The sequence below is a fragment of the Sinocyclocheilus rhinocerous genome, unplaced genomic scaffold (genome assembly GCF_001515625.1).
Source record: "Sinocyclocheilus rhinocerous isolate Xijiao unplaced genomic scaffold, SAMN03320098_v1.1 scaffold1150, whole genome shotgun sequence".
Lineage (NCBI taxonomy): Eukaryota > Metazoa > Chordata > Actinopteri > Cypriniformes > Cyprinidae > Sinocyclocheilus > Sinocyclocheilus rhinocerous.
In genome coordinates this window covers 553166-565028 of record NW_015666491.1, presented here as the reverse complement: position 1 = coordinate 565028, position 11863 = coordinate 553166, and the positions used below count along the sequence as shown (strand labels likewise).

At 35.4% G+C, this 11863-nt stretch overlaps 1 protein-coding gene across 1 annotated transcript in view; it reads right to left on the bottom strand.

Annotated features, from left to right (window-relative positions):
• Positions 1-4531, bottom strand: part of rgs5a (regulator of G protein signaling 5a) — a 9744-nt gene extending 5213 nt beyond the window's left edge. Inside the window, exons 1-2 of the mRNA XM_016543775.1 lie at positions 4396-4531; positions 2703-2816 (exon numbers count right to left, since the gene is read on the bottom strand). Of these exons, the coding sequence (XP_016399261.1) occupies positions 2703-2816; positions 4396-4439 (158 nt within the window). The 5' untranslated portion in view covers positions 4440-4531. The remainder of the gene's footprint in view (positions 1-2702; positions 2817-4395) is intronic.
• Positions 4532-11863: the final 7332 nt, after the last annotated feature.

Genomic DNA, 11863 nt, shown 5'->3' with positions numbered 1-11863 from the left:
GTTTTGTGGTCCAGGGTCACATATATTCAAAAAAAAAAAAAACTCCCCAGAAAAAAGGACACTTTCTCTCGAGGAAGAAAAAGGGCAGGTGCTCAAGCCCCCTTTGATATCTATGTGTGCACGTGCCTGGTCCAGTTCTTAAACATGTCTTTCAGTCTAACTTGATTACTGATGTATTTTCTATTCACATGTCTTATCCTGCGTGATTAGGATATTTATTTATTTATTTATTTTTCTTCTTGAAAATTACAACCCCATTATCAACACTTACATAAGGCATTACATAAGTAAAATGGAGCTGAAGTGGTCTGCAAATGTTTTTACGGTCAATTTGGACACAATTTTCATTATAAACAGACTCTTTTCAGTTTTCCATTACAGGATGTACTAATATGGCCTTCCTCATTTTTTCTCTCGGACTCCCTTGCTCTCCGCTGTTCAGCCCTTTTCTCCACACCTCAACCTTTTAGTTACATCTGATAATCTGTATAATTATGGGCATTAATAGATGAATAGGTAGTTAGTGTGCTCTATTCTCATGCTTTTTTTATGAATTCACACTGAACTTTGCTTCTTTGCTGTAGCTTTCCAAGTTAGAACCTCATCATTTTCTACAGTATAATACTTAAAAATAGTTATCCACAAATAGGGCCAGGCTAACATAAAAACTATGGGGCTGAAGCCCCAGGGCCCGAGCAATGAAGGTACCCCTGACTGGTTGTGGAGGAAATAAAAAAAAATAGGCCTAGATTGATTGGCCGATGGCAGCTCCTGTACTTTCCCAGTGGGCCAATCGCCGAAACCCCACCCGCCCACTCATATTATTCATCCTTGTCCAGTGTCTGCTATTTCTTTCAAAAAGTTATGAGCGATGCAATATCTTTGCACTGGTTAAAACTAGAGTTGCAGGTATTTTTAATCACCTCGGCTTTACTGGAGCGCATGGGAAACAAACACCAAAAACCATGTGATGAAAAGGTGTTATCTGATTAAACCTTGCAGTGCGAGAGAACAGCTGGACCGGACCGGACCGGACCGGTGATTTTGGCACAATGCTTTCACCGCTCCATTGAAGTGATAACCAGCACTTGATCCATATGAATTTAACGCACGACATAAGTATACAAGCATTTCAAACCACACAGCACCACCCCTATTTAGAAATATGGCATTTTGGTTATTATTATTAATGTCACTATTATTGTAAGCTACTGATAATAAATATTGGCTAATATAAGGGCAAAACATCGCTTTTATAGTTATTGTTTTAGTTTCATGTATTTAAGAATATATATATATATATATATTACATAAAAAACACTCTTTTTTTTCTATTATCTATCTAAGATTTCTGTTTGTGAGTAAAACATGGTGTACAGCAGAAACTATAAAAAAAGACAAAATATATTGCAGGGACTATAGTAGCACCCTGAAGAAGGCTTGAAATGTGTGCTTGGCAAACAACATTAAGATGCTCTATGGCCTGTGGAACATAGGCCTTTTTTTAATCCTCACAACATGAGTACCTTGGATTTACCTCTTTGTCCAGTGAGCACCAGTGGTTACCAATTTGGAGTACTTGCTTTTAAAAGTACTTACGTACCAAAAGTAAATTTCCTTTTTTATGTCAATGCACTGTTTTATGGTTGTACGTAATACTTGCAATACTTCTGAAGCAACTTAGAATACATTACACCTGCTGAATACAGTACAGTGAAATCCTGTAAATACAGAGTGATAAGGAAGAGAAAAAAAATCAAACCTGCTTTAAAACCCAGCAACACAACTGTAGCTGTATAACTTTACAACAGCAACACTGCTTTACCAAAAATGCAAAACAGCAAGACTTATTTGACATCAAAACAAACATTTTAAATGCTGTCTAATCGCTCTTGCTGTTCTTTGATGTCACACACAGAACAGTCTGTGCAGTTCCTGCTTCAGTCCAACACCTTTTGTGTTTTATTAGGAGACGCACAACAGTTCTTCTGTGGCTTTATAGGTAATATTTTCACGTACACAATTGAGCAAAATCAGACAATATTGTGTCTAATATATACCACAATATTAACTACTTATTATTGAATTGTTGTAAATAAATATAACATTTGCAACTGGTCAGTGTTCAAAAAATGCTGGGAAATCACTTCATGAAGCCCCAAGAGTGATTACTAATAAAACAATACTCAAGTAAATGTACTTAGTTACTGTCCGCCTCTGGCTTTCGAAATGTTCTGTTTGCACTCAAAGGTGCAAAGCATCTCAGGATGACTGTTTTTTGAACACTCTTTCTTAGATGATTTCCTCCTTTAAACATCATAGTGGATGATTTCCACCTGAAACCCCCCCAAAACCCCCCTGAAACGATTTCCACGTTTAAACATCATGGTTGATGACTTCCCCCATTTTAAGTGGATGAGTTCCACCTGAAAACATACAACAATCATCCTGAAATTTCCACCTTTAAGTGCAAACAGAATATTTCGAATGGTCATTTCAGTTTTATTTAAACATTTTTAAAAATGTATTTAAACTAATGGTGACTTATGTTTAAAGGGGCTCTTTGTATACACAGACTTTTTGGTCTAAATGAGTATGAGAAGTATGTAAAGAGACTGAAGAGCTGAAGTCCCCATCAAGAGAAAAAGAGAGATGAAGAGAAAACATTAGAGGGAAAGTGAACAGAGCCAACAGGAACTCACTTCTGAAGCTTCTCTGGTTTCTTCTCAGGCTTTTCTTGGTAGGGGATAATAAGGTCGATGGAATTCTCTGGCTTCTGAAGCAGAGTTCCCAATTTAGTCTTGATCTCCTTAGCCCTGAAGACAGCACAAACACAAATCCATACAGATGTCCATTAGCACGTTTAACATACACTAATAAATGATTCGTGTTATGTATGAATGGAATTTCAATTTAAATGTTGAGGACATTTCCAAAATGTACAACATACCTGTCAACAGATTATAAAATATCAGCCTAGTGTTATCTATTTTCTTCTGTCAAAATACACATATTGTTTTACAGAGAATGATAATTTGTTCCATGTAGTTTTTATCCTTTTGCACGTCAGCTATAGAAACCTTTTCTTCACTGCTTATTATTGACCTGTACAGCTGTCATCAGTACAGTAATTACTACAGTTTGACAGATGACACAATAAAACAACACGTGTTGAAGGTGTTCAATTCACACCTATTCAGGACTATTTCACACTCCCTGTAGAGATAAAAACAGATGCAATATCTTTTTTGTATGTTTTGTGACAAAAAAACAAAAACAAATCATATTCCTCCCAGATGACTGTGGATGAAGTGACGTCAACAAACTTGGTGATTTGTTGAGGTTTCGTGAACATCTTGCTGCCACAGACATAGCTACTGTTCCAAAAAATACTGACATCAATGCACACATTTCTCAGCTTAAAAAGCCCATTTATTAAAATTCAGATTTTATGGCTCAATTATCTAATGCAACATTATAAACCACCTCATGTTGCCATCTTAAAACTGTCTTTCTGATGTACAAATAGACTTTTCAGAAGTACTCCAGGCCCCGGGGCCAGACATTAAGACCAAAGCCAAGAACAGTGATAAACATATGTTTACACAGTGAATGAGTCAATAGCACAAATTGTTTAATCAGAGTATGGCCCAATAGTCACAATAGAAGTCCTCATTGCTATACTTCTATGCTAGTCTGTTCTCAGGAATTCTGCTCCAAATCTTGTTATGAACAGAGAACTAAACAAAGTTCAGGGTGTACTGGTTTTTGGTAACATTGGGGAACCTTGATGTTTTCAGAGACAAAACTAAGAAGAAGAAGAAGAAGAAGAAAAAAAAACTAAAAGAAGTGGAAAATAAGATAAACTTAAAATGTACCATACAGTACATATGCACAATACAAAATGTACAATCCTTCAGATTCTATAAAATTTATATTGAATAATTGAAATTATTTAACCAAACGACAACTCTGAGGCCAAATGTTCCTGTGGCTCAGTGGTAGAGCATTGTGTTAGCAGCACAAAAGATTGTGGGTTAGATTCTCAGGGAACACACATACTGGTAAAAAATGTATAGCCTGAATGCACTGTAAGTCGCTTTGGATAAAAGCGTCTGCTAAATGCATAAATTAAATTATTAAATTAAATAATGAATAAAGTTTTCCTATATACAGTGATCAATACTCATTACCTAAACCTCATACAAAACACCATACAGACTTTCTCAAAATGGTATTTTGAGAATTCCCAGCTGCTCCAGAATACACAGATATTGCAAAACACACAAGCACTGTTTCCCAAAGGAGGCTGCCAACCGACTTGCGTAGTTAATGTAGCATGGAGTGAATTTTAAGTTAATACATGGTGCTGCTAAAATGTTTTAAAGATCTTACCTTTCCAGGCATGTCTGGGGCAGGGCAGCTAATCCTTTACACATTTTCTGATCTGTTCACTTTAGGTTTGTAGAGTTATTCCACCACACCAAATGAGTTGTTGTCTGCTCTCTCTTTTAGAAGCTGTCGTCCTGCTTCCCGCTATTATATGGAGAAAGTCTGCTGGCCCAAAGCCAACAACTCAAGAGCCAATCAAGTCCTGGCTTGCAATTACATTCAGAGCTTAGAGAGCTCTGGAGATAATCAACACAAGAGAGGACATTTTTAACTTGCCAAAACACTTGAAACATCAGTACATAGTATTTTAGATAAATATCTATGCTTATCAACAGACAATTAAACCAGTTATTACTATAGAAACACAACAATCTGTTTTGTAAAGTAAATTTATACAACAAATGTTGAATATTAGTTACCCTTACATTAAACCACCTTCTTGTAAGTAGTTGTTTTAAACATTCATGAACTATGATCATCTAACAAAGTCAGTCTAACCATAATTACTACTAGCTATCTACTAAACAGAAGTATAACTTTTTTTGGATGGCCACAATCATAATTAGAAAGACCAAGACCTGTTGCAGTCTAAACTGGAACAGATGGAAGTAACTCTATTATGTACCTTATGATAAATATAAAAGAGGGTAATGTATTTAGAATGTCAGTACAACAAATTGACAAATTCATGTAAGCATAATGACAGTAAACTTAAAAAATGGTGTGTTTATACAACTAATCTCCAAATACATACATTCATAAACAATGCATTAGCAAACTGTATTTTTAGTATCATAATTTGCTTTCCACTGGATTTTTTGAAGGTCTTTTCTGAAATGCAGTATTTTCATTATTTGCATTTAACTCATAAAAATAAGTAGAAATAATTAGGCATATGCTTTCTGTGTAGGCCTACTCATACAGCACATTCCCCAGAGTCATTGAAGTATAAAAAAAAACATATTCAAATGTTCTTTCTGAGGAATGATAATGGAAAATGTGGACACAGTATTGTCTCTTTTGGAGACAACTAAACAAACTCTCAATTACACAGATCTGCTAGAACATTGCACAATAAAAAAAAAAAAAAAGATGCAATGAAAAAAAGAAGCCAATCCCAATCAAAGGTAGCTTGAGAATTTTTTTAAATATATATATAATGGAGAAACAATATGAGCTGTTCTTGTTACAACAGTAAGATTTATGTGAAATTTATGGTGGAGTTTTGTTGTTTTCATAAACACCCTCAATAAATAAACTGCTCCCAACTATAATTTAAGTCAGTGTTTTACTAAAATTACATAATTACATTTCACCAGAAGGGCATTGCATTTGTCTAAACTTACACTGTAAATGTCTTTTTTTTAATGATCGATCAAACTACCTGACTTACGGCATTTACTGTAAACTAAAGAATGCTGTTTTCATCAGAATTAAACCATACAGCAAGTTGTCATGCTACAATAAATGAGTCATCAATAAAACAAGCAATGCTATGAAGCATTTATGTAATCTGGGTAGCATATGGCCTGCATGTGACTTTCATAACATCCCCATACAATACATTTTTTATGAAATATAGTGTGATAATAGGAGCGTCACGCTACAGCAATGTTTAAACGTTTTTTTGTTTGTTTCCAGATACTGTATATTTAGTGAGGAATAAATGTTATTATTCAATAATGCTATGCTAAATAATGCAAACATGGCCAGTGGCAATGTTCATGGATTGGACAAACACAGAGCAGTTGGTAGGCGAAGGGTTTGTATGCTTAAGCCACTTTCATTGCTGAACTTGCGATCTTATTATCCGCCTTATTCTTGACAAGCCTACTGCTTTTTGAATTATGGGTGGTACTTCTGGTTTGGGGAACTTCCATTCAAAAAAACTAAAACTAATCATTTTAAACCAGTGTTTCTCAACCCTGGTCCTGGGTGCCCCCCAGCACTGCACATTTTGTGTGTCTCCCTAATCAAACACCTGATTCAACTCATTAGCTCATTAAAAGAAACTCCAGGACCTGAAATGGGTGTCAGATAAGGGAGACATACAAAATGTGCAGTGTTGGGGGGCGCTCAGGACCAGGGTTGAGAAACACTGTTTTAAACCATAAGGTTGCCCTACAAATAAAGCTTATCCGTCTATTTGACTGAATGAGCTGTCGATTTTCCTTCATAATTTATTTTCAGATATAATGAGAATAACGTAACTCATGGTATTTTAACGTGACATGTTATAACAAGAATATCTATGGCAAGAGCCATTGTCACTGCTGTCAGGATGATGGACTGTCTGTGTCATGTTTTGCCCTTGTTTCTGCTCCCTGATTTGGTCATGTTCCTGTCCTCGTTTTGTTATTAGTTTGATTAGTCATCCCATACACCTGTGTTTCCCCAATCATCCCTTGTATTTAAGTCCTAGTCTGTCTCTGTCGGTTCTACTCGTTACGTTGAGGTGTTTCCTGCTGTCTCCAGTGTTGATGTACCCTGTGTTCCATGGATTAAAGACTGTTTCGTTTATTCCTCATCTCCATCGTTCCTCGCCATCACAGATTGTGACTACATTCTTTTCCACATGATTATTTTCTTTTTTCTTTTCTTTGCATACCACTGTAATAGTATGAAAAAGGACAACATGCTGAACATTTGTGGTCTGTTCTCCCGATATGATGTACGACCCAGATAGTGCACATACATCTGCAAGATGTTTGTTAAAGATCGCTTCATCTGGAAAGCATCTGCTGTGTACAAACATCTGATAGATGTCTTTCAGATGTCAGTTTCATATACATTCTAAATCATAAACATCTTAAAGACATTTTCTAAACGTCTATTTGACTTCTGATAGGAAACGTCCTATAGACGTTTTGCAGATGAGCAAACACCCTTAAAAAAAAAAAAAAAAAAAAAAAAACATCTTGCAGAAGTCAAAAAGATGTCTCCGTGATGTACGTGTGCTATCAGGGCCTCCTCTCTGGACGTCTAATGGGGTGGAGGGATAGAATTGTGGGTATGGTTAGGGTGTGGTTGGATATTCTAGCTCCATCCATTAGGCACAAATTACATTCGCTCCTCCTCAGTTACAAAATCACAGAATTGCAAAATGTAAACATTTCATTAAAAAAAGTTGAGGGAAAAAGTCACAATTCTATAAACTGTGAATTGTGAAAAACAGAATCAGAATTCTGAGTTTAGGCCAATAGTTTAGGCCTATATCTTGCAATTTAGATTTTTCGCAGAATTGCAGAAAAAAAAGTCCAAATAGTGAGATAAAAAGTTACAATGACCTTTTTTATTACTTGGCAGAAACATGCTTCTATATTATAAAGTATAAGTGCATTAAGTATAGCGTGACTATTTCAATTAGCTATTTTGGTTGTTCAGAGCTATCTGACATATCTATTATAAAAATGGGTCTTTTTTGGGGGTAATCATTGTACTGATCAAAACTCCATATACAGGCTCTCTCCCTGTGCAAAGCTCATATCAGAAACTCAACTTGCTGTGTATCATGTTCGGATACCATTTATGTCCAATGATTGGGCATGTGTACAACAATTACTCTTGACTTCAGCAAAATTAAACAATTTTAACCTATAATAGACATGCTTGCCAGACAGGAAAGCAAGCAAAGCTTTTCTCCAATGTGCTAGCAGGTATTTCTGCAAACACTATTATCACCTAATTGCAGGTTTTTGTCTCAGTCCAAACAGTTTGTTTAGACTTGCAGCTAATGCTTTGGCAAGTCATTTCCTTCAAAATCACACAACGGAAGGAACTGATAAATTCATATCATTGTTTTAGGGGCTGGCGCTCAATGATTTTATGATTATAGTTGAACCACCTTTCACTACTGTTTTAATAAAGCCACAAACCCTGTTACATAATCTCCATACAATAGTTTTTTTAAAGACTAATTATTAATAAAGAAATGTGAACCATGGTACTCCAAATTCTTTTGATCTTTGATCAGAACATACTTTCAGAACTGAAATCTTTCACAGTCAGAAAGAGCATTTGAAACCATTTTTATTGCAAATAAGCTGCAGTCACAAAAGGACAGAATACAATAAGATACTATTATTTCTGAACACCAGAAGTACTAGTGATAAAATATGTGAATGTTTTCCGAACCTTGTGTTGTTTCTAGTTGTATGTAGCATCTAGCTCTGTATACTTAATCTGACGGATCCCAGTTGCATTGTTTATTAACATGTGCTGTTGTTTTAGCAGCCAGTTCACCAAAGAAATTATGGAAATCATATAATGACACAACCATGTCATTTATTACAAAAGAGGAAGTGGACAATAACTTAGTTTAAAACAAAACAAAAAAAAAGAGTTACAACTGAGTATATATCCGCACCCATGTGTCTGACCTGCTCCATGTAAAAAAAAAAAAAATCTATCAATCCATCAATTAACCAATTAATCAATTAATCGATTCTCAATTACTAGCAATTAATTAATTATAATAATGAAAATGTTAAATAAAAAAAAAAATTGTTAGACTGCTGATATGACTGCAGCTCATGAGAGTATACATAAATATTCAAAACTACCATATGTACACTACTGTTGAAAAGTTTGTTCCTTTTGAATTTTCAGATTATATCAGATTCCTGGAAAAATGCATCATGGTTTCCACAAAAATATTAAGCTGCACAACTGTGTTCAGCATATAATAATAGTAACAAATGTGTCTTGAGAATCAAATCAGCATATTAGAATGATTTCTGAAAGATCATGTAACATTGAAGACTGGAGTAATGGCTGCTGAAAAATCAGCTTTGCCATCAAATAAATAAATGACGTTTTAAAATATATTCAAACATTATTTGCGATTGTAATAGTACTTCACAATATTGCTTTTTTTCTGTATTTTTGATCTAATAAGTGCAGCCTTGGTAAGCATAAGAGACTGTTTAAAAAACATTTAAAACAGTATTGCATTTTTTTGAATGCACCTTTTAATGAAAATGATGCCAAGAACGTTCTTCTGATAATGTTCACAACATGGAATATGATAAAGACATGCCAAACCCAACATGACGTTGAAGCTAATCCATCATGTCTGGTTTAGAGCTTCTTCGATCTAGTGATAGCCAGCAAATGTTTGCCCAATAACCTGTGGCAGATATATGGTGGTTATAATGCTCTTTTGTTATTTGATTATCATTTGATGAGTTATAGCTGGCATAATCACAAGAAAATGCACACAGTCATCTCTAGACACACTTTTCTGAATATAAGGTGCAATCTTTCTGTCCAATTTTCATAGACAGATAAAGATAGATAAAGGCATGGTTGTATACTGAGAAGAATGACAGTATAAATAATGCTCAGATGCAAAAGTGCTGCATCTGTTTTACTAATTTACTAATTGACCCCTATTAAGCTCATACTCTTTGATACAAATGTCCGCCGACAGCATGCTGCAAAACAAGGCCAAGTAATGAAGCCACATCTGTCATGCTGTGCAAGAGTACTAAGTGCACTTGGCCAGCTGAGATCATTGGTGCTGATTGTACCTGGAAAGCATCAGGGTCAAAAACATTTCAGAGGCAGGTGTCAGATTTTGCATGGCTGATATGACCGATTCTTTCAGGCTCTGTACTAGTGAGCCACATCAGAGCTGGAGAAGAACTGAAAATCAGTGGAAAATCTTATGAAAAGTGTCAAACTAGTCCTTCTGAAAAACATGTTCTGGTTTGTATTTAGGATGGAAAACGGAACATGCTTTGACAGACGGGTCATCACATGCAAACCATCCAAACAGCTTTGCTGTGATCTTTATGGCAGCTTCCATCATTATAAACTTGACATGGTGCAGTGCACAGGCTGAGAGTTTGTCTTCACACAGCGCACCAGCACAAGTCACTTGAGAGGAAATTAAAACAATGTTCCCACAGCAGCACAAATTGATTACATTAAATCGTTTATTTGCGAAGGCTTTTCCGGAGGACCCTGGCCTAAGAAGGGAAGAGTTCTGTGCATAATATATTTGCTTTGAATTAATATGAGCCATTACATAACGGCATATTGAGTGGAAAAAGGACAAATAATGTGGCCTTAAACCCAGTTCCCTCCTTAGAGAAACAAATTACTTACAACTGAGAAAAGCTGCATAAATTACAAAGTCAGGTTGAAACTAAATGTTTATACAAATGTTGGTAGTCCTTTACCAAGACAAAAACAATCTGCATGAAATACATTACCTAATTTATTTAGTGTAGTGCACTGTAAAAAATTTTCACCCCTTTCAACTTAAAAACTTAAGTTTTGTGGCTGCCTTAAAATTGTAAGTTAAATCAACTTAAAAGTACAAATCATTTCAACTCACTAATTTAAATATTGCCTAGTGCTGAATTGTTTTATTGAAGTTCATTTGACTTCACAATATTTGCTGTTTCAACTTAAGTTCAACATTTTTAACATTAATTTTCTAGTTATGATAATGTAAACTTTATTTTAGATCCAGATCAAAAAAATATACTACAACATTTGTTTGAAACATTTAAATTGTATTTTTTTCTTGCAGTGCTTATAAACAGGGTTTTAATATTAAGAACAGTACACAACCTGCCTGTGCATGCTAATGTGTGAATGCCAGTATATGTATACAACAAGGGCACAAAAGTAGCAAAAAACGGCCAAGAAACTGTCATACAAAGCTGAAAATACACTCATACCTCATGGAAACAACCACTGAGAAAAGCTTGAAATAAAACACACATACATGTCCATTACAGTCCTTTTTTTTCTTGAACATTTAAAAGGAGAAAGGTGTCCTGCAGTGCACCATCGTAGTCTTCGTATTAGGAGGCCAGCTTGCACGCCCTTCTTGTGTGTATGAAGTGTCTCACCATGAGCCTTTAAAATCAGAAAATAACAGTAAAAATTACTAACAGTTGGTTATTCTATATACAATACACACTGACAGACTTCAATATACACAAATTAATTAAACACATTCAATGTTTTAAATAACAAAAAAAAAAGTGATTGTTTAAAGCAGGGGTGTCGAATCCTGCTCTGAGGGTCACTGTCCTGCAGAGTTTAGCTCCATCCTTAATTAAATACATCTGAATCAGTTAACTAAGGTATTACTAGGCATACCAGAAACTTCCAGGTAAGTTGTAGCTAAATTCTGCAGAAGAGTGGACATCCAGGACCGAGTTTAGACACCTCTGGTTTAAAGTTTCCCTATGCTGCTTTTGTGAGTAATAGGAATGTAACAATGTACTCAAAGTCGGTTGAAAATCGATGCAAATATGTGCTGCAAGTTGATTGAGACGTTAAACAAATCAAGATATGCGTTTTAAACACCAAGGGCTGCTGAAACTGTATACTGTGACCGTGCTTTACAAGCACTATAGCAGCAAACATTTCGCCAAGTTAATAAATAGTAGCAAACATGATGGCGGCAGTGGCAGGGTAGATTTTTGACGAGGTGTGAGAGAGGTTTGGC